The sequence below is a fragment of the Electrophorus electricus genome, chromosome 8 (genome assembly GCF_013358815.1).
Source record: "Electrophorus electricus isolate fEleEle1 chromosome 8, fEleEle1.pri, whole genome shotgun sequence".
In the NCBI taxonomy this organism is placed as follows: Eukaryota; Metazoa; Chordata; class Actinopteri; order Gymnotiformes; family Gymnotidae; genus Electrophorus; species Electrophorus electricus.
Window position 1 is genome coordinate 9563142 of NC_049542.1, and position 24658 is coordinate 9587799.

Below are 24658 nucleotides of genomic sequence, written 5' to 3' on the forward strand. Positions count from 1 at the left end.
AGTGAGCATCACTCACAGCCATATAATGATGAATTTGAAAGAAATGAGGCCAGGCTGTCTGTTTTACACTAGCTACCATTCACATGTAGTGAATGGGGAAGAGGTCCAGTGAGAGAAGCACTGTTTGGCAAAAATTAGTGTTGGTTACAAACCTGTGTGTGATTTTTGGTTTTGCAGGTTTCTGTGCTGATGTAAATGTGTTTGATCTTTTCACTTCTATGTGCACATGCACTCAGAGCCACAGCATTTCTGGAGACTCTGGAAATGTGTGCTGAGACAGAAGCCATGTGGAAGACACTGAGCAAACTCTCTCTGGAGGCAAGGCAACTGCATATTGCTGAGAGGTTAGCCTTGCAGCACTCCACACAAAGCAATTACTGTAATGGAAACCATACTATATTATTTCTCAATCATACATTAAAGCCCAAAAAGAACCTTCAAAAGAAGTTGAAAACTTGTTGAATATAAATAGAAACTCTTATAACAAGTTCCTATATCGACCTATTTTTATATCTATACTTTTCTGTTCAAAGTGTTTTTAGAAGAATTTTGCCTGAGGGCACTTTTCTTTTGGTAAGTTTTATGACTTGGGGCAAAAGTACAGCTCTTTCCCTTAGGCTGAAAAAAGAAACAATGTCATTGTGGAGGTGTAGGGTGGAGGCTTGACGGCTGAAGTCTGACCTGAATTGGCTCAGTTTTGCTTTAGTGAGAAGCAGGCAAGTTGAGAATCTTTACAGTATTGGCAATTTTTGCTTTGGCAGGAGGTGGGGAGAGCACATTTGAAAGTTGAAATTTAATGGTAACATGGCATCAATAATTCAGGGCACCATGTATGGTGTGTGAGACCGATCTGCATCACACAGGAAAAAACAGTTTTGTCCGTGCAAAAGAATGTAAATGACGGGGAGAGAGAGCGGGTGGAAAAGAGGGAGAATGACAGAAGTGAGAGACGTCGGAGATATGTCGAGACAGTCTTTGGAAAAGCAGTATATCAACATGATGCAACTTTAGAGAAAGAACCAGAAATATGGCCAGACTTTCATGGTCCTGCCTGAATGTTTCAGTCTGCAAAAGCTGCTTTAGCATTCATATTTAGCATTACAGCGCATTCTAGCATTGCTCAGGAACTTTCCTTGTTAGGTGAAATATTTATAGGGTATGACAGCAGTTAGAGCAGACTGCTAGGAGGTCACTGCTGGAATTTATCCCAAGCTGTCACTGGTGTAAAATGACATATCCGTCTCCATTGCTCTTCAGGTGCTTTGCAGCCTTAGGTGATGTATCGAAGATTCGGTTTTTGAATGAGACCAACAAAATCGCTGACTCCATTGCAAAGGAATATGTATGTAGAAATAACAACATTTTTGGAGTGTATTGTTTGCACTGCTTTCATTCAACAAGTTCATAGTTCATGATATGGTATGGTTAAGAATTTGATTGCACCAGCACTCTGACTGGTTTACTTATGGATATTCAACTCTGAGATCTGGAAGTGAATGCTACTGTTATGAACTTTTATACCAGTGTTAGTTCTGTCAGTGTGTTTGGTTTATTTCTGATCGTTGTTCTTCATTACTGTCTGATTAATTGGAGGGTGGTGATGGCACAGAAAACTACAAAGTGAAGGCACGCTTAGCAATGCTGGATAAGAACTTCAAACTGGCTGAAATGTACTACATGGAGCAGGTAACTGCTCTTTTGTTAAATGGTCTGCAGTGTCCATAGAGGAATACTTACAACAAGGCAAGTGAAGGTAATATTGCTGCTCCATGCAGAATGCAATCGATGAGGTGATGGAAATGTACCAGGAGCTGCACATGTGGGATGACTGTATTGCAGTGGCAGAGGCCAAGGTAACATTGGAACATTAATGATTTCTGAATGGCTCTCTTATGTTCTGTCTGCATCATATGTTCATCATGTAGTAACTTCATGTATCATCGTCAGAGCGCCCATATGCCTTCTGATTGCTCTATTTATTCCGAGCATGCTCACTGGACATTCATATGTGCTTTGGCTTTTTCCAGGGCCATCCCGAGCTGGACAACCTGCGACGTAGCTACTTTGCTTGGTTGATGGAGACCAATCAGAATGAGAAGGCAGGGGAAGTCAAGGAAAGCGAGGGTGACTATGTGGGGGCTGTTAACCTCTACCTGAAGGCGGGTCTCCCCGCCAAGGCTGCCTGGCTAGCTATGAGCAGGGACGACCTCCTAGCCAGCAGTGATATCATTAACCGCATCGCCACAGCCCTCATCAAAGGGGAGTTCTATGAGAGGGTGAGTCATGCCTCGCTAGTCTCAAGGGCGTTTCGAAGCCAAACATCACACACTCATCTGCTGCGTCTATAAGAAACTTGGTTTGGTCAGTACATGTTAGTAAATTTTAGTGAACTGACCAGAAATGCATACAGTTGTATACAAGTGTAAATTTTCTGTGCTGTAGATCAGACTGATACAGTTTCACCCAGTTTCTTAGATATGAAATATTTGTAATATATTTATTTGTGGAAGTTTTTAATAAAGAGCAATTATATTAAAAAGATAAACACATGAGAAATCTGTACATTTGCAAATATGGAAACCCAGGTTTACATATATATATTTATTACTTCTGAAGGAACTTCTTTTTTTTCCTGCCTTGTTAAATTTTGATCAAGTAAATAACCTGATTAGATCTTTTTAGCTAACTGAGTGATCTTTTTAGCTAACTGAGTGGTCTAAACTTAGTGGTGCAATATGCCATTCTGACCTGGGCATCTCAATATGTAGCACAACAAAGAGGCCTAGCCAATAGAGTTAAAGGCTCTGTTTGTTGTCTGGCATCGGGTACCAGAATGATGTATGGCAGAACATCACAGGATGTTTATTTAAATTGCTGTTTATTCACCATTTGGTTTTGTTTTTTCCTTTTAATATGTTAGGCTGGTGACCTCTTTGAGAGGATTAGAAATAACCAGCGGGCCCTAGAATGTTACCGCACAGGCAATGCCTTCAGAAAAGGTGAGCACATGTCTACAAATACAGAGAGTAGCTATAGGGATACATTACAAAGAAATATGAAACTTTAGCTATGACTTTAATATTAATTAATATCATATTGTGTATTGCTTTTTAGGACATTTTTCATTTGTAAATTAACAAATATATTTCGGATACTGCTTTTTTCTAACACATAGATGATAGTAGGAATAATAGATTCATTCTTGCATATACTCAACTGCAGTTTTACCTCCTTTTTTAACTTCTTTTTGGGTAACCCTGATAGCGATTATCAGCCTTATCAGATCAACATGTTAGAAATCATAGTAAAGTATTTTTTTGTTTGTTTTTAACTCCCTTTGTCAATGAAATCTATGTTTGTGTTGAGAAACCAGCCTCCATTCACCCAGATTGATTTTTGCCACTCACACAGCTGTGGAGCTGGCACGGTTGGCCTTCCCGTCGGAGGTAGTGAAGCTGGAGGAGGTGTGGGGGGACTACCTTGTCCAACAGAAACAAATGGATGCCGCCATCAACCATTACATCGAGTCTGGGTGAGTTCTTGGTGTTGCAATGACTGGATTAATTCATTGCTGTTTTGGGAATGTAACACACCCAAGCAGAGGCAGCTGGCACATCTGCTCTCTCCCCTTTTTAGTTTTTGCCACAGTAAGAATTTGTCTTTGATGAATCTATGCTTGCTTCCACAAAGGTGCTCCTCCAAAGCAGTAGAGGCAGCAATTGGGGCACGGCAGTGGAAGAAAGCCCTGCACATCGTTGAGCTACAGGAGGACAGGTCTTTAGATATGTCCTACCTGAAGATCGCCCAGCACTACGCTTCCATTCAGGAGTTTGAGGTCTGAGAACACGTGCCATAATGGGGTGGTCATGAACCACGTGCTGATATGCTTGTGAATGTCTGGCAGCAGGGAAACACTTTCATTCTTTTAGTCTAACTCATATAACTGTGCTGTTGAGGATTAACTCTTCCTTCACTCATGTTTGATTGATGATGTACTTGGACGGCTGCGTGTGCTAAAATCAGTTCAGCATAGATAGAAGTAAAATGTAATCAGGGTGAGCCAAGGGCCACAAAATCTGAACAGCTCTAAATTTTATTTGTCTTTAGTAATGCTAACTATGAGTCTTATGTCAGGTCTTTATAGAACAAACAGATTTCAGATCTTATTTAATAAATTTCATGCAGTTTAGACAACTGTGACATCAGTACTTTACAAGGACTTGTGTAAAAGGAAAAAACAATCTTTCACAAATAACTTTAGTGCTAACACCATATATTAGAATAATCTGCTGGAAATGAATGGAGGTGCCTTATTCTTTCCAGTGCTCTATAATTAAACCACCTGTGATCTATCACACTGTAAAAAACCAAAACAACCTAGAACATGGTAACACTAGGCTTCTTCGATTGTGTATGTAGGTGGCAGAGCGCCTCTTCGTAAAAGGAGACCATCTCAGAGATGCCATCGACATGTACACACAGGCAGGGAAATGGGAGCAAGCGCACAAGGCAAGAGCCCAATGTTGTTGTGCATCACTGGATCTCTCACAGTAGCAGCAGAAGAGGCAAAGGCTGGCAACTAGGCCACAGCTCAGTTTGAAAAGCAGAAGTTCAGTTTGCTGTCACATGTTAAATATGAATATTTAAAGATGAAGTTGTTTTGTTCTCATTAAATAACCTTGACTTGAGATATTGTCCTTCGTAAATGAACAGTATAAGAGTATAAATTCTGTTCCCGTTATACAGAGTGTGAAACAGCCTTTCTTTCCAATGTACGTCTTTTAATGTAGCTTGCTGTGAAGTGCATGTCCCAGGAGGAAGTGTCTGCTCTTTACATCAGTCGGGCAAAAGAGCTAGAGAAGGAGGGGAAGTACAATGAAGCAGAAAGGTACATACATATCACCTCCACCCTTGGCCCAGACACACACAGACACACACAAATGTCTGGTATTTTACCCTGCCAATTTTCAATATTGATCAGTGCAGATGAATGGCAAAATTGTTTATGGATTATATCTCACTCAAAGCCATGGGTTGCTAATGGTGGGTGGAGAGGATATCAAAAAGTTATTTTATATTTTAGTCTCAGCAGAGTTGGGTCAGTTTCACAACAACAAAATGATAACTAAAAGTGTTTCAGCTTGTTGTGCATTGATAACAGATTGAACTTTGATAAGGTGACATGTTTTGCAGTGTCAGGTTAATTAAATTTGAAAGGCGGTCATTACAAAGTATGTCCTCTACACTGGCAGTAAAAGTGTAGGAACATTTATACATGAGAAAATTATTGAAAATGTACAGTCAGAGACAATTTATGATAGTCTTCCTACTTTCTGAGTACAATGCCATTGTTGGATGACAACCCAGTAATGCCTTTTGACACTGGTAAACAGTCTAGCAACATTACTGTGCCTGATACACTCATATCAGTGTAACACCCACTACTATACCACGACCATGTCACTGCTGTGTTGAGAATGTTCTGCCAACTATATAATGTCCAGTCAGCAGCAATTGACCAATGATTAACTTGACAGTGCGTGGCTGGGAAATTGTACATGGTAAAAGATGGGCCAGACTGTAATGGTACATCCATAAATGCTTCTATATGATCAGTGTGACTTATATAGTGAATAGTGCATCTATGTTCCTGGCAGGCATTTCTAATGAAAGAATAACCTAATAAGGATATTTTTCAATTTGGTTTCATTTTGCCGGGAAACCCAAGAGACTAATCTGAATTGGCGTAAATGTATTTTTGTTTACTTTGTAGCTGATACTTTCTAACTGAGATTGTAGTTTTTGCCTCTAATTGGTTATAGTTTGCCAATTATAGTTTCCAAACCGGTTTCACCTCCACTTTCACCACCTGCTTACTCCGTTTTCATCAGGTTGTTTGCCACTGTCAATGAGCCAGATCTGGCCATCACCATGTACAAGAAGAACAAGATGTATGATGACATGATCCGCCTGGTCGGCCGACACCACAGGAACCTTCTGCAGGAGACCCACATTCACTTAGCCAAAGTAAGCCTGCTTGTTGCACACGTGTCATAGACTGCTGCTGAGCTGAGCGGCCATGGGCACACACATACCCCAGTGTAGCTTTTCCAAGCACTCGCTGTGCTTTTCAGGAGCTGGAAGCTGACGGACGCTTCCAGGAAGCGGAGTATCACTACATCGAGGGCCAAGATTGGAAAGCTGCGGTCAACATGTACGCGCATGGTGACATGTGGGAGGAGGCTTACCGGGTAGGCCTGCTCTGTCTTCACCCAACATGCTAATTAATGTTGCTAAGCACTCATGCTTGGGAACTCTTGTCAAGATCTCATTTGCATTATAGTGCATTTTGACAAGAATTCCCAAGTTTTTATTTGTTGATAGCCAAGTATTTTTGGTGAGGTAGTGCTTTAGTAATGTTCAGTAAATACATAGCCTTGAATTTTTTAGGTGTCAGCTATTTTGAGTGTTGTACCAATTACTAGTGCACAGAGGAAGCAGATGTGCTGTTGTCAGTGCATACCCATTGCCACCAATCAGATTTGTTGTAGTACTCAGTGGAATTGACACTGGTGAATATGCCATTTTTTTGGATAGTATGCTAGTGGATCCAATGACATTCAATGTCTGGGAGATAAAATCATGTAGGGCAGAGAAATGTAAAAAAGCTGGAGTGGTGAAATATATCAAATATAAAACATTCTCAAGAGAACATCAAGGGCAAAGGCCTAGTAATGAGGAGAATAGCAAGTATTCTTATTACGTTCATTCTCTCACCCTCTCTCCCACAGACACAGTTTTGTAAAAAAACAGTTTGGTATAACATGTGCATATAGTCCTCCCTTGTTATTTTACACACTTCCCTCCTCTCTTTCTGCCCATCTTTCTATGGCTTGCCTGTCTATCATAGACAGTGCTTCCCACAGTGTAAGATGCGCACACATATTCCAGTCGTATGAGAACGATGGCTTATCAGCAGTCCTCCTGAATGTCATTTGGTCTGTATATTTATGGCAGGTGTCAAAGAACCACGGAGCAACCAGTGCGCACAAGCAGGTGGCGTACCTTTGGGCCAAGAGTCTGGGGGGAGAGGCAGCTGTCAAACTACTTAACAAATTTGGCCTGCTGGAGACTGCTATTGACTTTGCAGCAGAAAACCGGTAAGAAAGTGCACAGGGGCCCCTCCATTGCCTCTCACTGAGCTGATGACGGCCCAGCAGCAGCTGAGATCCTTGCGTGAATGCTAACCCTGAATACTAAAGCAGTAATAATAATAATAGTTAGATAGCTTGGTGTTGGTTAGTGCATAATGATAATTAGTCCTCGGCTAGCATGCCCTGGTAGCTGTGTTTAATGTATGCAGTGAAGTAACCTCAAGGTCCTTTGTCATAGAGAAGTACTACCTGTGCCATCCCCCATTAGACAGATCTTTTTACAGACTAATTTTTCAGTGTTTTCTACATATAAAATCCCCCATTTGTTCACTTACAATAAAAATTAAATTGTGTCTTGATTAATATGGCCAGATTTGTAGAGGTTTTGAGCATTGTGTAAAATACTTATTTTTGTGAATACTTATATTATTATGATAAATCAAATGAGGTTCAAGACAGAAACATTTCCATTTGTGTTCCATACAAAGTTTTCAGAATTTAGGTGATCTGTGGTATCTGCCCTAGATAATGTATAATAAATGGTGCAACACAAATGTAAAGGTGAGATTTTTTTTCGATGCAATATACACAGCATCTAGTCCACATGTATAGTTACATTTGTAAGATGATGAACCTTTGATTCACAGCACTTAAATGATCAGTGTAACATTCACATTCTCGTTTAGTTCATTTGAATTTGCCTTCGAGCTCGCCCGCCTTTCGATGAAACAGAAGATCCCTCAGATTCATCTAAAGAATGCCATGTTCTTGGAAGATGAGGTACTACTACACAATTTACTCCCAACACAATTTACCTCCAGCTCAAGGTTTTCTGTCTCATATGATATGATATATGTTCTTGACTGTGATGAGCCTAAGTTAGGCCTTCACACTTCTTCCCTGTGATCTGTCATGAGACTATTGATGTTCTCTGGACTGTTTCCTTTTCAAGGGCAAGTTCATTGAAGCAGAGACAGAGTTCATCAAAGCAGGAAAGCCCAAGGAAGCTGTACTGATGTAAGTAACTTCCCCAGACACACAATGCACACTCACTTTGTCTTGTGTAGGTGATATGTAGCAGGTTCACCTTTGACTTCTGCTTACTGCAGAGCACTAAGGAGTGTACTTGTGTTTTTTGTGGAGATTGTTTCTTCATTACGCCAATGAATGTTCCCAAAACATCAGAATTTTCAGGTTTTCCTACATTAGTGTTTTTTGCTCCCCTCTGGGAAAGTGAACTGGAGCAGGCACACCCACACCCACACGCACTATAGATGAATTTTGAGACTTCAAAAAGAAAGTCAAAGTGCCTGGCTTAGGGTGTGAATCGAACAGAGCTCTTCCTAAAGAGAATGTGAGCTGGATATTTGAATTGAGTGGGCTCAAGCACTGACAGACCCTGCTGTTTGATCTCTTGCCTTCTTTAAGTTAGAGCACTGATCTAAAATCAGTGTTTCCTTTTGATGTGTTAAGTATTCATATTTAGTGTATGGAAATAAAGTAATATTTTAGATAGGCCCCTGTTTCCCCACATTCATTGTAATGTTAAGATCATCTTAACTCTGAGAGTGTTCGGTGTGATATGTGCACTGCTACTTTACAGTGATCTTTGTGTTACGATGTTCATCTTGGCATGTAAAATGGCTCTAAAGTACACAGTTCTGATAATGCAGAGGAAGGATTCAGAAGAGACTGATATGGGATGTCCTTTGATCATTGTTATTGTAAAGGCAGGCCTGCTTCAAACAATACATTCCAAACCAATCTGTGAAGTTTGATTATTGTCAAGGTATTATTCGTATTATTGTCATCTAGCCTCAAGTCAAGAATGAGCATTTTTTTCAGTTGTGGCTGCTGAAAACGTGAATATTAGAAGAATGATAATGAACTCACTCATAAAATCAGTGCACTTGTTTCGGCAGGTACGTTCATATTCAGGACTGGAGTGGAGCACAGAGAGTGGCTGAGGCCCATGACCCGGACAGTGTGGCCGACGTGCTGGTGGGCCAGGCCAAGTTCTGCTTCGAACAGAAGGACTTCCAGAAAGCTGAGGCCTTCCTGCTTCGGGCCCAGAGGCCTGAACTGGCTATCAAGTACTACAGAGTAAGAGCCCTTACTTGACTTCTCTTAACTAAGCCATAGATGTGTGGACAGCCACAGACACCAGAACGTCAGATTTGTAGTGATATCTGGCTTGAAACTTGAGTCATGGAAGACAAGCATCAAGACTATTCTTTGTCCTGGCTCCAAGATGGTGGAATGAACTTCCTCTGGCTGTCCGGAGAGCAGAGTCCCTTGCAGTCTTCAGATGCAGACTGAAGACCCATCTGTTTGTGGAAAATTTAAATGGCCACTGATCCTGCACCTATGTCTAGTAACTACAACTCAAGTACATATTGTAGGGTATTATTTGTTATTGCATTTATAATTGTCTAAGATAGAGCTTATATGTGTTTTGCAGTTCTAGGCAGCAGCATTGATTGATGTATTTCAACAGCATTATGGTTCAATGATATATTGAACTCTAAGCTACTCTACTGAGTAAATGACCAGCACTTTTGTAAGTCGCTCTGGATAAGAGTGTCTGCTAAATCCGTAAATGTAAATAATTAAAATTATTCTTTGGAGCACAGTACCTTTCTTGTCTAATCCAATGATTATCATTCCCAGTCCTGGATACCCCATGCACTACAGGTTTTTGTTGTCACTAATTTGACTTGTTTTGTTCTCAGAGTCTGATCTAATCATATAATCATCAGTGATTTTGACAGTAGTGACATCCAACAAATCGTTCCTAATGTTTATATGGAAACATTGTGTGTTGAGCAAATGGTTCCCTTTTCTGTCATTCTTTAATCAGGAATTTCTTCAGTGGTTCGCTGGGTTGAGATTAGCTACTGTGTGTGACTGCATTGCAAAATTTACTGTCACCTTCATCATACTATGGTATTACACACTAACAAAAAGGTCTTGATGCCCACATTTATCATTTATCAAGTGCAAAGACAACTAAAAAAAACCTCTTACTGGAATATTCTAGGCCCCTCCGCAGAAAATTGAGGCCACCCAGTAAAAGTTCCTAATTGAACATCACTTAATCTACACAAGTAGGAAGCCCAGAAAAGTTGGTGTTTGTCTAAGTACAAAAAAGGAACTTTAATTTGGGTAGGAATCAGAGCCATGTCATCTGACAAGAGGCCTCTTGTTGTGTTCAGCATTAAAAACTGACTTTCTTCACACATGCAGTGTGATTGGGAAATGCTCCTGTTAAGAATATCATGTTTGTCTTATTTGCATTTCTCCTGCACCAGGATGCTGAGATGTGGAGTGATGCCATTCGTATCTGTAAGGACTACCTGCCCAACAAGCTGGCTGTGCTCCAGGAGGAGTATGAGAAAGAGGCATCGAGGAAGGGCAATCGGTACAATCATATCTTCTGTCCCCTTTCCCTTGTCCTTATGGTTGTCCAAGTTCTTCCAGTCAGCAGTCTGTTTCTTCTCTGCGTGTCTTAGCTCTGTCTCAGATGCACAACTGTGCCTTGCATGCTCCCTAGGTGTTCTCATTTGTGCTCTCGTTTTGAAACTAGGGCTCTTGGATTGTGAGAAAATGCTAACAGCTATGCAGCCTCACTCAAAGCCCTTTCTTTTCTTTCTCTTGCCTCGCTGGTTCCACTTCATTATTAAAGCACAGCTGCTTTTTTATCCCAAATTAAATCCATAACAAGCAGCTCATTAACGCATAGACATGCAGCAAATCTGTCTCCACTGATAATTTCTCTATTTTTAATGACTTGTGGGAAAACATCTAAGGCTTTCTTTCTGCCTCCTTTGCAGAGGTGGAAAAAAGAGAAAAAAAACATTTTTGTAAACTCAGGTTGAGTCCCAATCAGCTATAATTTGGGCCCCTTATACCAGAAGGCTTTATTTATTGGAGGTGATCTCCTTTAGCTCATGTGGTCTTTTTATGATCAACTGCTGGCAACCTTGTAATCTGAAGGTTAGATTATCAAATTGGATAGACAGTGTGAGGGGGGTTGTGTGCCCCTGTTTCTGCTGTTCACTCAGCGCAGAGAGAATCTAAAGTGTCACAGAAAAACACTGCACTTACAGCTGCGCTACATTGCACTATACCACACTGTGTTTACAGCTGCACCACACCACACCACACCATACTGCACTTACAGCTGCACTACACCACACCACACGGCACTTACATCTACACTACACTACACCCCACCACTCTGTGCTTATGGCTGCATTACATTACACCACACCACACTGTATGTACGGCTGCACTACACTGTGTTTGCAGCTGCACTACACTATGCCACACTGCACTACACTACACTGCTTATGGCTGCACTACACTCCACCACACTGCTTATGGCTGCGCTACCTTACTCTAATGTGGAGCGATCAAGAGGCGGACACATACACTGAGAAGAGTGAGATTTATTAAGGGCAAATCCACAATCAGAGTCAATAGAACAGACCAGGGTCAGTGGATCAACATGGAGACTCCATGAATAAATAGCAAAGCAAAAAGAAATGAAACACACAATGACAAAAAGGGTAGCAGGCTATAACAAAGATACAAGTAAAGAAAAGAACAAACAACTAACATTAGTTGTCGAGAATGAGGGCAAAATAACATGAATAACAGGCAGAGAATAACACTAGGTAAGAATTACAAACAGAGGCTACGATTAACAAACAGCGACTAGAAGAAATGAAGGCTAGAACAAAGGTTTAGTACAAAGAACACAAGACTTTAAACATGAGCAGTGGCTAGGAATAACAGACAACAAGGCAGGGTTGAAATACACATACTAATAAGAATTAACACAGGTGCTACAAATGATGGTTGAAAATCAAAACAAGGATTGGAACAAGAATGTAGAAAATAAACCAAAAACAACATGAGACACAGGGACAGTTGGAGGGGCCAACTGTGACAACTATACTACACCACACTGCACTGCACTACACTAAACTACACCATACTGTGCTTATGGCTACACTACACCACACTGTGCTTAGAGCTGCACTACACTATACTACACCACACTGTGGTTACAGCTGCACTACACTTCACTACACTGTGCTTAGAGCTGCACTACACTATACTACACCACACTGTGGCTACAGCTGCACTACACTACACCAACCGACTCTTCACTACACTACACTGTGCTTACAGCTGCACTACACTACACTACACCACCCTGTGTTTACAGTTGCACTACACTATACCACACCACTCTGCACTACACTACAGTGTGCTTACGGATGCAATACACTACACCAATCCACACTGCACTGACAGTGGAAAAACAAACCACCTTCCCTATGCTGTGCCTTGTCTGTGCGTGTTAGTGTCAGACTAAGATTTCTTCAGCCCAGGACTGCTAGGTATCCCACACAGAAACTACTAAAAGGCACATCACCTACAATTTTCTACTATTGTCGACTTACAAAACTTATGTAGTTTTATAAACCATTCAGAATTAATTTTTATGACCACTTCTCTTTAATCCCGTAGAATTAAACAGGTTGTTTCTATCACTATACCTTTAAGATGTATGTAAGATAAATGAGCAGTGTTATTATTGGTTACCCTGAATTATGCAATATTCAGCTGAAACACACCTGAGAACTGCAGTGTAAGTGAGTAGGACTGTAAAACTACGGCGCAAGTGAGCAGGATGTAAAACTGCGGTGTAAGTGAGCAGGAGGTAGAACTGCAGTGTAAGTGAGTAGGAGGTAGAACTGTGGTGTAAGTGAGCAGGTCTTCAACTGTAGGCTGAATAAGTGGAAATGTAATGTAGTGTGTTCTCATGACATCAGAGATACCATGTATGCCATTTAGATGCCATGTATAGACTGAGGGAATGAATGTGTTTTGAAACACTATTTACATATTACTTCAAAATTCCTTATTCAAATACTGTGAGGTTAATTCAGCTTTCCATAATAGGGCTACTTTTAAAATACTCTGAATTTAAGATGAGCAGAGCACATCCATTATGATCACTGTGTGCTCTAAACCTGGGGCGCAGCACCACGTCAAAGCAGTGAGTGTTTTTCAGTTAGAGTGGTGGGCAAGCTTGATATCAAAGAAGCTCTGTTAAAGCTGTGTGTGTGTGTGTGTGTGTGTGTGTGTGTGTGTGTGTGTGTGTGTGTGCGTGTGTGTGTGCGTGTGTGTGTGTGTGTCTTTAGGGGAGTGGAGGGCATGGTGGAACAGGCTCAAGAATGGGAGCAATCATGTGACTATGCCCAGGCAGTAGACTGCTACCTGAAGGTGAAGGACTCATCTAACGTAGCTCTGCAGGAGAAGTGCTGGATGAAGGTAATATTACTGCACTCTGCTCAATTTGTCTACATAGCCTTTAGAATAATTGGACCCTTATTGCACTGGTTCTTTTGCAACATCGCTTTTAGCAGACAAAAGTACCAGATAGAGCTGGTGTGAGAAATTGCTTGGCAGTGTTGTATCCATGACAACACAACACTTCAGCCAAAGACTTACCTTTTATTGCAGTGTAAGTTTAGGATGACACACTGAGCTCAGTCCATGCAGTGGACCTATTACAGACAACCAAACAGAACCTCGAGCCTGGACAAATTTTCAGTGTCTCCTAAAGCATCATGAGAACAGAACCCAATCCACTACTAGATTGCCATTGTCAATAAACCCAGAATACTTATTTAGCAATCATTTACATATAAATGAAGCAGTCAAAGCTTATGTTGGCATAATGCATGTGCACTCTGTGTGTTAAAGGCTAACGGAGGTTTTGTGTACCATATCCTTTAGGCAGCAGAACTGGCCATCAAGTTTTTAACACGTGACAAAGCTGTGGCCGTTGTTCAGGCAGTCGGGCCGCGGTTGGTGCAGCTTAGAAAATACAGCACGGTATGTACACCTTTCATGACTGCTCTGCACACAGCAGGCAGCAACCGATTGACTGGACAGTATTAGCACTTTCCAGACCAGAAGAGATTTATAAAATTGCTCAATTCATTGATTTTCAGTTTCACTTTTTTATTCAATTTGAAAACAGAGAAAGGAAAAAATATGACTGCAGCCATTTGAGATTTAGCGTTCTGTACTGGCAGTGAAAGGAGCTGCATAACTGTGTGTCTAACCCCTTGTGCCTGTGTATACGTGTGCATATGTGTGCGTACATCCCAGCGCGAGAGCATGTGCGGCCAGGACAAAAAAAAGGAATTGTGCCAAAACAAAACCCCTCAGAAGCTTTTCCCTATTTTCCTTTGTCCTTCACGCTTCAGGCTCATTGAAACCCAAAATGTACTTCCCTTTTTTCCCCCCTCCACCTTCCTTGCCTCCGCCCTCTCCCCAGGCTGCCGAACTATATCTCAACCTGGACCTCATTAAGGAAGCCGTGGACGCATTCATTGAGGGTGAAGAATGGAACAAAGCCAAGCGAGTGGCCAAAGAGCTCGATCCAAGGTGAGTCCCAGGCATGCTGCCGATCCCCCCCCACATACAACGCGGGGGGACAATGGGCTTGGGTATACGGCGCCATGGAACAACGTGTGCGGCCAGTGCAGCTCAAGGCCGTGGGAGGAGCCAGCGGCCCAAGACACCGGTGGTTTCCCTTACTCCATTCACAGCAGCTGCCCACAGTGCAAGTGAAAAAATTCACTGGGTTTCCCTGAACTATATGTAATGACAGTCTGCCTCAGCACTGGGGAGCAATCACCACATTCCAGGGGCTATACTGGGTGTACTGCGAAGTGCTAAAATTAGCATCTATAGCTGGGCTGAATAAGAGTGATTTTAACAGCCCAATCAGCAATTGTCATTATATTCCTGCCTGAATGTTATATGCACATAGGGGTTTTGGTGGTCAAACGTTTTGGGATTGCTGTTGATGGCCACAGTATGAAAGGAGAGGTTTGTAATGTTAAAGGGAATGGTTTAAAAAAACAGCATTTAGTTCAGAATGTTAGTGCTGTTAGAGCATAATGTGGAAATGATAATGTGGAAATCTTTGTGTTAAGACATGGCATGCTTGGACCTGCTCCCCTCTTCACCCACTCTGGTTTAATTAGCACTCTAAATCCTCTTGACCTGATGGCCACAAACCCCCCCCCCCCCATATTTTTTTTCCTTACCTGTACTTTAGTTTCTGGAATTCTGTAGTATCAAAACTGACCCTTCACAAGGTACTCATGCTTTACAGCCACTCTCTTCAGCTCCCTGGACTCCCTGCCTGTTATTAATGATGTCCTGCCGTCCACACTGAGCCTCTCCTTACATGTGCCCCTAGGTTGGAGGGCTATGTTGACCAGCGCTACAAGGAGCACTTGAAAAACCAAGGCAAAGTGGACTCTGTAAGTTTGCTGCTATTTGCCTCAATGCCATCTTGTGTGCTTGTGATTCAGGAAAGAAGTCTATAATCACTGTGACATTTCTGATTAGAGGAATTTTATATTGGGGATAATTGTATATAGAGGATAATGTAGTAATTTGATTTGAATGTTTGTTCAATTTAAATTCTAGCATCTCTGTCACAGCTTTTGCAGACAGGTGTTTTCCCCTGTTAGGATGCAAACGGCTTTGTGTTATGTCTTGATTGTGTTTTCCAGGATGTTTTTTGAAGGAGTTAATAGAAATGGTAATAACCACACAACCATAATGATTTGCGAAGGCTCTGATTATTCTTCTCTGTCTTACTAATTTATCTTACTTAATATGTATCCTGAAGTGTTTATGTAGCTTGTCTGTCAATTTGGCCACCATTTAAAGATCAAATCAGCTCCTAAATTAGCAATAAAGATTATTGAATTCATTGCTATAACCATCTATTATGAACATTGTATGTTGGACAAAGAGCCTGGTATATCAAATGTTGAGGTCTGCACTATAGGAAGGTGTGCACCTACTGAGCCTCATATGTCTGAACTGGACTCACAAAAGCTCATCACCAAGGCAGTAATTAGGTGGAAGTGTCACAGGGGGGGACAAAACCTTCTTTATATACTGACATTATCTGTGGGCTTTTAGCTCTGGCTCAAAAGAGGTGTCATCATTTTTACTTTGCTCTGCAGACAAAGTGCATTTATGACTGGCAGCCAGAAATAGTTTTGAGGGTTTTTCTTTTTTTCTTTTCTTTTTTTTTTTTTGATAGCTGGTCGGAGTGGATGTCATGGCTGCCTTAGACATGTATGTTGAAAGAGGCCAGTGGGAGAAGTGCATTGATACTGCATCTAAACAGGTACTATTCAGAACTGGTTTTCTACTATATATTAAATCTATGATTATGATGATTCTCTGATAGATTTTAGAACTTTGTTCACATGCTGTTTTGTGTTGTCGATCAGCTCTTTTCTGTATCTTAAAGCATATGTGTCCCTCCATCTCTCTGCATCTCCCTTTCCGCCACCCTCTCTCCACCTTCTCTCCCCTTCACATTCTATCTCTTTACCTCTCTCCTTCACCCATGCAGAATTTTAAGATCCTGCACAAATACGTCGCTCTATATGCCACACACCTGATCAAAGAGAACGATGCAGAGAAAGTTCTCAGCCTGTATATGCAGCATGGGGTGCCAGCCAACCAGCAGGTGCACAGAGGGGGCCCTACACCTCACAGTGTCCAGCACTGAGCAGCTAACTGTTTGAGGAGATCCACTGTGTTTTGCTAACCCACTACCGTATCTGTGCATACACCGAAGGCATATTTATTGTTGAACCAGAGTTGTTTATAGGTTGACAGAACGCTCTAGTTAATCACTCTGTTGAAAGCTAGTGTTAACAGCTAGTGAAAGCAGTGGGAGGGGGGAAATGGCTGTGAGCTTATTTGCATAAAGTTAAGTGGCCCTGACTGTCTTTTGTTCATTATCAGCTACATTTGCAATATTGAGTGGATTTTTAAAAAATTTAAAGTTAGCAAGTTTAGCAAGCAATTCTGTCACTACATTTTTGAGCCAGCCTAATTGTGCTTTGCTTACAGAACTTCAACATCTACAAACGCATGTTCCTGGAGCTAATGAACCTGAGGGACAGGGATGTCGCAGAGGCGTATCGGATGTGGGCCGACCTAAGAGATGCTCTGCACCTACTGGTGGGTTATGGCATTGGTCAGAGCCAAAGATGAAAGTGATTTGCCCTATTACTGCCTGGGCCATTTATGATTCTTGTCTCTGTGTTGGGCAGTGTGAGAATTTGACAAAGTCTTCCGAAGCCAACTCTCCAGCCCATGAGGACTTTGAGCAGATGCTTGTTGTAGCACACTATTACGCCACCCGTTCAGCTATCAAGGGCACTGACCAGCTGGTGTGTACCTTTCTTTATGTATATTATCCAGTAGTGACGCTCATTTTAATCTCAACAAGGCTGTACACTGTACTTAAAGGATTACACATGGACTGCTTCAGTGAGGCTACAAAGCTACTTATATAACAAAAGATACTAGAATAATGTCATCCTTTTGGTATTTGTTGTTCCATAACCTGCTGACTGTCTTACCTTGCGTCCTTTCAAGTTATCTCATTGGTGGAGAGTGAAAAGTGTTTTTTGCAGGAATGTTTTGCGTTCATATCTTTGCTCCAGAGTATTTTGGTGGCCAAGCTGTCCATTTCACTGCTCAGGCACACCGAGCTTATTCCAGCAGACAAGGCCTTTTATGAGGCTGGCCTGGCTGCCAAGGTAAGCCCATAGTAGGCTCCCACTCAGCTCACAGCAACTGCTCCTGCTGTCAGCTGGGCCTTTGGGGTAAAGACAGCCAATAAACCTGGGTCATTAACAGTTACGGACAATCCGATTTAAATACCTGGATAGTGGTCCTGACATCGGATAGAGCTGATATTTTTTTCCAGTGCATGAATTTGAAGGTTACGATTTTTTTTCTGTGAAGTGTATATGCAGATTTGCAGATATGCAGATTTTTTTTCTATACAGGCTGTTGGGTGGGACAACATGGCTTTTATCTTCCTCAACCGCTTTCTGGATTTAGCCGATGTAAGTTGAGTTCATATTTAATGCACGCATCGGTTCTATTAAATATATCAGGTCAGATTGTAAGCATGCCAAATTGTATAACCTGCTCGCAGAGTTGGCCATTAAATCACAACACCCGAAATGCTATACTGATGCAATTTCGGTTGTGCATCACTACTCACCTAATTTCTTACTCCCTTTCAACTGTTAAAAAACTGATCAAAGCCAGGCAGGGCATACCTTTGTTTTTACAGGGCATTGATGAGGGAACACTGGAGGCCTTAGACCACACAGATTTTCAGGACACAGACATTCCCTTTGAGGTCCCTCTGCCATCAAAGCTCCATGTCACTGTAAGCCTTCTTTTCCAGTGAAGATGAAATGAGATCAAGTGTTTTAAGGATGTGATGTTGTATCTGTATAACAATATCATATATATTGTGAAATGATTTCTTTCTTTGAATGTTTCTAATTAAAAGATGGCACTAATACAGACTTAACTTGATTTTATTTATTAAAAATGTTACCAGATGTAATTTGAAACCAGAACATCAAACATGCAAACTTAATTTTGTGTATATTTTTTTATCACTCTTATGTAATTATTCTTATTCCAAACTGCATTGTCTTGATCATCAAAAGCGATATATAGAAAATGTGTGTAAACGACTAGATAAAATGGTGACTGCGGCAGGTGGAAAAGCGGGAGGAGATCAGGGACTGGGTGCTGACTGTTTCTATGGACCAGCGTGTGGAGCAGGTCCTGCCGATGGATGAGAGAGGCACGTACGAGGCCTCGCTTGTGGCTGCCAAAACCGGTATCCGCTCCCTGCCCTGCGTTATCACAGGTGAGGCTGTCTCACACAAATCCTGCACATTCCTCCAGCACATGTCTCATCAGATGCTAGACTGTCAAGCACTATAGCATCATGCTAGGCAGACAGGCAGAACTCAACACTGATAATCGCTTCGGATTTGGTTGGCAGTTCAAAAACTAGTTTATTCACTACTGGAGCTACTGTCTGTCAGCAGTAGCTCACAGGGCCTTAAATCAACTGTTGCTTTATCTGTCTACATCAGTGAGCAGTGAACGTTTCTGACCATGACAGTACTACAGCTGATATTGACCAAACTTCAGTCTCTCAAGCCCCTATTCGATTTAAAAGCTTTTGAAATCTAGAAGCACTTTGTTTTAATCATATTATGTAAAAAAGTCCAAATAAAAGTCAGCAGCCAAATTAGATTGTCAAGCAAGGAAAGCCTCAGGGCTTGCCCCACTACATGAGTGGCCAAAGACATATGCAATACTATTTCTTAGTTACTGTTTAAGTGTATTATGCGTCTGTGTGTGTGCATGTGTTTTTAGCTAGCAGCACATCTAAGGGGAGCTCCATGGGTTCCTTTTAATAGAATATTCAAGGAATAATTTCTCTCTCACTCTCACTTTATCTTTCTCTATCTCTCTCGGAACCTCTCTCTTTCTTTCTTGGTTGTTCACAGGTTACCCTGTACTTCGCAATAAAATTGATTTCAAAAAACCTGGGATGGCAGCAAACAAGGATGACTGGAATAAATTCCTGATGGCTACAAAGGTGAGAACCCACTTTTGATGTTGTCCAGCTTTAAGACATTCCCCAGGCCAGAATATTACATTGTATTTTTATTACTCTTTTATCACTGATTCTTATTTGATATATGATCCATTTTTATATTGTTTGAGCAGGCTTGTTTTCTCCTTTAAATAAACTAAATTCTCTCTTTTAAGGATTTTCATGTTATAATTGATCCTTTTGCAGCAGATAATTTATTTTTAACTATGTGAATATTGATTTAGAGATACCATTGCTCCTATTGTTGTTGCAGACCACCTTGTTGCGGTGATTGACTGTTGTTTCTGTGTTTTTCTGCAGACCACTCACAGTCCGGAATGTCAGGACGTCCTGAAGTTTATTGCCCAGTGGTGTGGGGGTCTTCCATCAGCTGGCTACTCCTTCCAATAAAGGGAAGGTGGTTATTTCTCTCTCTCTCTCTCTGTCTCTGTTCGCTGTGCCTTTGTTTTGCCCCCTCACTCCCACTCCCCACCTGTTCTATTCAGATGCTTAATTTGCTTTACACTCTGCTCCGAAAACAATGTGCTCCTCTCCTCCTTATCCATTGGCCATTTGTAACCTGTTAAATCTGTTATAAAGCGAGAGTACATTTCTTTCATCAGGTCAGTTCATTAAGACTTCTAGAGGTCATAAAGGTACTCTTTTTAATGGTGTGTGTGTGTGTGTGTGTGTGTGTGTGTGTGTGTGTGTGTGTGTAAGAGATGCACGCTATAATCCATACACATGTCTAAGAATAACTTTAAAATAACAAGTCTTTGACTGCTTTCTATGCTAGACTTCAATCATATTTAAAATGCTATTCTCTACATTTCTGTATATAGTTTGGTTTTTTTATATCGATATATATCTATATACCTGTTTGGATATTTTATATGAATATTACAGAACTAAATAAAGATCAATTATTCTGCTAGCATTCTCATTATATTGCCAGCATTCTCATCTTATTCATTTCTTAATTTTGAAGTCGTTAATATCTATCTTGAAGTATATATCAAGTAAGTAAAATAAATGCTTATGTTTTTATGTTTAGAAGATTTAGAAACTAAAAATGAAAGATGGAATTTTGTAATAGAATAAAATTTGGATTTTTTTATTTATATGATTATTACTGTTGCAAAATTATTAAAGTGACGTAACGGTAATTAAAATTGCCTCAGACTTGTAACGTTGTTATAATATTGCACAGAATGACATTGTAGTCAAATGAATGCTGAGTAACCTTTACCGGTTAGCTGTCAAATGGCATCGTCAAACGACACCCTCTTGTGGACGTAATTTAAGCATAACCGGGCCCTTGATTTCTAAAATGTATATTGCAATCGGCCCTTTTCGTATTTCTTATACAGAAAATTAATAATCTGTTTATTGCCGTAACAAGCTTTGTGTCTTAATTTTTTGCCAAATAGAATAGATCCTTCTTGAATGCAAAATAAATAATGGGGGGGCATCAAGAATAAATGTAGCCTTCGGATGTAGAGAAGCAGGCCTACTTCAATTGGGTAGTGATGAAAAGGTTTTCCCTTTGATTTGGCTATTTGTATTGCTGCTAATTTGGTTTCATTTTGAGTATATCTTTCAACTTGGACAGGTTGACTTCTGTTATACCATTCTGTTTGCTGCCATCATCCTGATGGCGGCGCAGTCTGAATTTAAAGCCTTGCAGCGCCTAATCTGTTTCCTTTCCTTGATGTTCCATTATGTGTAACAGCGACGAAAAGGTCTGAAGGCGCAAAAATGGACGAATTAAATTTTAACATTGACCGTACCGAGTCTTTTTAAAGCTGGGCTATTACGTATGACAAAACAAATTTTGTCTTTTTGGGCCTTTTGGTTATACTCGTTGAACAGTTGTTTCTCCTGAATTTTATATCTTCTTCTGTAAAACGTGCAGACCTGGATGTACTTTATACGTTTTGCACTGGCTTCCAGTTTCGCCTGGGTCGTCTGCATCTAAATTGACTTAAACACACACATATTATGAATCATATAGGGAAGACGAATGGGCAAGACCTGGTGGCCTATCGACGCTCAACAAAGCCCAGACAATATCTTAGGATAGCTATTGTGTCCTTGGGAATAATATTATTTTGCCCTTCAGGAATCAACATTGGCAGAGCCTTGCTATTATAAGGTATGGCAGAAGAATGGCGTTTAATGAGCGAACCTAATTTTCTATGATGAAATATGCTAATGCAAACCTTTCCGTTATAAGGGAAACTGGCCATAATGCTGTCCACTTTAGTGCCCTGGTCTATGCTGCTTAGATTTCTCTTAGATTGTTCATTCATGTCAACCTGGAATTAAATTAGCATTGTTAATTTCACATCGGAGATTTGGCTGTGTAATCTATAGGACAATTATCGTATTTTCCTTTTAATTCATTTTTTCTTTCTTCCTTTCTTTCTTTCTCTCTTTATTTTTTTTTTATTTCTGCTAATTAACTAGAAATCACAATGACCTAGGTGTTGTTTGCATGTTATATTTAAGTCCTGAATTCTTCTTGTCGAATATGGCGCATACAAGTGATTAGGTCTCTTGCACAGACCTACCCTGTTCAAATTCGGATGTTTACTACACATACCGGAAACCTAAATTAGTTATATTCGTTTAGCAACGAATTTTTCAGTTCATACTGAGCTTTTAAATTCAGAATTACGATTAGAGCACCTTATCGCTACGACTTTGAAACACTTTCCGACGAGTTCTGATGTGAACCAATATTAGAGGCCTGCCTACTATTAAGTATAAATCTAATCGTGATTTAAATAAGGCATTTTAGTCAAATAATGTAAAGCCAATGGTCCATATACGTTCGCCCCACTGAATTTAAATCGGGCTACTGATTTATCTATACAAATGAATAAAATACATTTGAAATTCTAACTTTGTTTTACATAGCAGTCCTTTACATTAAATAAGCAACCTGACAATTATAATAATATATTAGCATGAGCAATCATTAGCCTAACAGATGACCTTGAAAATAACATCAGACATTGGTGAAGATGTCGGTGGTAAAAAGAAGGCGAAGATATAATTCTAATATAACTCTAATAAACTTAGATTAAATTATACAGAATAACCTTAGCTATTGCTAATGTTGATGCATTTAAAGTCGCTGTCCTTGTATGTACTTAAGCTGTATTTGCTAATGGCTAAAGCTGTCGTATCGATCACTAGGTCTCTCTATCTAGCCTGTACTCAAGCTACTGATGTTTGTGTATAAATTTACTCTTCGTTGTAAATACTTCGACAACACCATCAAGTTCCATGCACAAACATTGCTTCATTGACGTGGAAACTGAATAGATTTTACTCAGGCCTGTTTAATTTGAGTTTAAACTTTGCGGTGTTTTTGATTACAGCAGAATTCTGGTTAGAGCTGTACACTCAACTTACTGAACAGCAATAAGGGAAGACACAGAAAATGGAGACTATATTATCACGTAACTCTTATGTTTAAAAACAAACACAATTACCTATTCCCCACGAAACGGTTACATTTAGCACATATTTGTTCCATGTATCATTCAAAATGTTAAATGCACCTTTTTTATTGAATGCAACAAAAGTCTTTTCCTTTTAAGAGAATGTTTAATAAATCTTTGTCCCCGTTGTAATTACAAGTTATGTAATTAACTAGTTTATTGAAATAAATACCGTGGCGTCAAGAAATGAAATTAATATTTTAGTTTTTGCAGAGTCTGAATTTATTGCCAACCTAGACATAATTACACAAAGTTTATTATTCATGGAACACGTGTCATTTTGCGAAGGATTTTTTTTTCCCCCGTTGCGAGGACACATGACAGCTGTCACTTTGAAGAAGCCATGCATTGTCCACGCTCTTCTCCGTGCTAAAATTAGTGGATTACTTCAGTTAAAAATATTATGCCATGATTCCATTTCTTAGTAGGTCGTGCAAACAACGTCACGAATAACAGTGCAAAACACTGTATTTTGATAATATAGACTCAGTCTCTCATAAAACGCACGGAGTACATGCGTTTATTAGAGGATGCAGGCCAAAACTACGAGATGTTGAGTTCAATAGGTTATTATAATTTTATATGGCCTCACGGGGTTGTTGTTGTTGTTTTTTTGTTTGTTTTTTTTTTATCCCAAACTGATATAGACTGCTCTGAAATGATCAGAAATATTTACCATAATGTAAAATTTTAGAACGCAAGAAGTTTGGAAGACTAAACTTGTTCAAGGACGTAAACATTAAAATTAATCTGACTGTAGTAACGCATAGCACTTAAATCGAAATTCCTTTACGAAACAACAATTTGATGAGCAACAGTAAGAACTGCGTGGTATTACTTAGGCTGCATAAGTTGTGTTCTTATAGCCAGCGATGATATGTGCCCTCTCTCTTGGCATTCACCGCGTGCCTTAATTGTATGGACATTTAAATCAAGGTCCGCTGTGAACACGAAGAGAAGCAGGCCTGTTTTATACATTTCAGAATCAGAATGTCTAAAGGACACAGCAGTAATTCGGAACAGAAGACAGTAAATAAGGCGGACAACGGAATCCTGCTTTAAGCTAAGATGTTGCACCAAAATGTCTACGTTCCCCCGAGTGGTGCAGCATTAGTATCAAATATTGTACAGTGCCTGCACCCTCAAGCATCGGCGTCACTGTTGTGAGAGCAACGGCAAATATCTGTCACTATAGCCCAGTAAACCACAGAACGTTGAAAACATTAAAAAAGAGAAAAGATGGGCACAAATAAGCAAGCGTTGTCATTTATTACATTACCTATTCTCGTAACCATTCGAACGGCGTGACCATATTATTTCCATAGGATGCTGAGTATCTCCGGTCCTGTGTTGGTGCAATGCAAGGCCCGAGCGATAGCAATGCGAAGAGAGCGCTCAGAGGCTTGCTGCAGTCGATCCTTTTGCTCAACTCCCAA

At 40.4% G+C, this 24658-nt stretch overlaps 1 protein-coding gene across 2 annotated transcripts in view; it reads left to right on the forward strand.

Moving 5' to 3' along the window:
* The window catches only part of ift172 (intraflagellar transport 172), a 29924-nt gene extending 8961 nt beyond the window's left edge, over positions 1–20963 (forward strand). The window contains exons 18-48 of one of the 2 annotated variants that reach the window (XM_027001097.2): positions 237–344; positions 1258–1342; positions 1594–1686; positions 1776–1853; positions 2028–2276; positions 2921–2999; positions 3412–3532; positions 3691–3835; positions 4420–4509; positions 4791–4888; positions 5892–6027; positions 6135–6251; positions 7018–7160; positions 7841–7934; positions 8107–8171; positions 9077–9257; positions 10466–10575; positions 13373–13502; positions 13971–14069; positions 14518–14627; positions 15451–15514; positions 16312–16398; positions 16630–16746; positions 17136–17246; positions 17339–17458; positions 17735–17830; positions 18083–18142; positions 18376–18474; positions 18816–18969; positions 19622–19713; positions 20032–20963. In XM_027001097.2, coding sequence (XP_026856898.2) covers positions 237–344; positions 1258–1342; positions 1594–1686; positions 1776–1853; positions 2028–2276; positions 2921–2999; positions 3412–3532; positions 3691–3835; positions 4420–4509; positions 4791–4888; positions 5892–6027; positions 6135–6251; positions 7018–7160; positions 7841–7934; positions 8107–8171; positions 9077–9257; positions 10466–10575; positions 13373–13502; positions 13971–14069; positions 14518–14627; positions 15451–15514; positions 16312–16398; positions 16630–16746; positions 17136–17246; positions 17339–17458; positions 17735–17830; positions 18083–18142; positions 18376–18474; positions 18816–18969; positions 19622–19713; positions 20032–20121 — 3421 coding nt within the window. In that variant the 3' untranslated portion in view covers positions 20122–20963. The remainder of the gene's footprint in view (positions 1–236; positions 345–1257; positions 1343–1593; positions 1687–1775; positions 1854–2027; positions 2277–2920; positions 3000–3411; positions 3533–3690; positions 3836–4419; positions 4510–4790; positions 4889–5891; positions 6028–6134; positions 6252–7017; positions 7161–7840; positions 7935–8106; positions 8172–9076; positions 9258–10465; positions 10576–13372; positions 13503–13970; positions 14070–14517; positions 14628–15450; positions 15515–16311; positions 16399–16629; positions 16747–17135; positions 17247–17338; positions 17459–17734; positions 17831–18082; positions 18143–18375; positions 18475–18815; positions 18970–19621; positions 19714–20031) is intronic. The other variant, XM_027001106.2, reaches the window with a different exon arrangement.
* The last annotated feature ends 3695 nt before the right edge of the window (positions 20964–24658 follow it).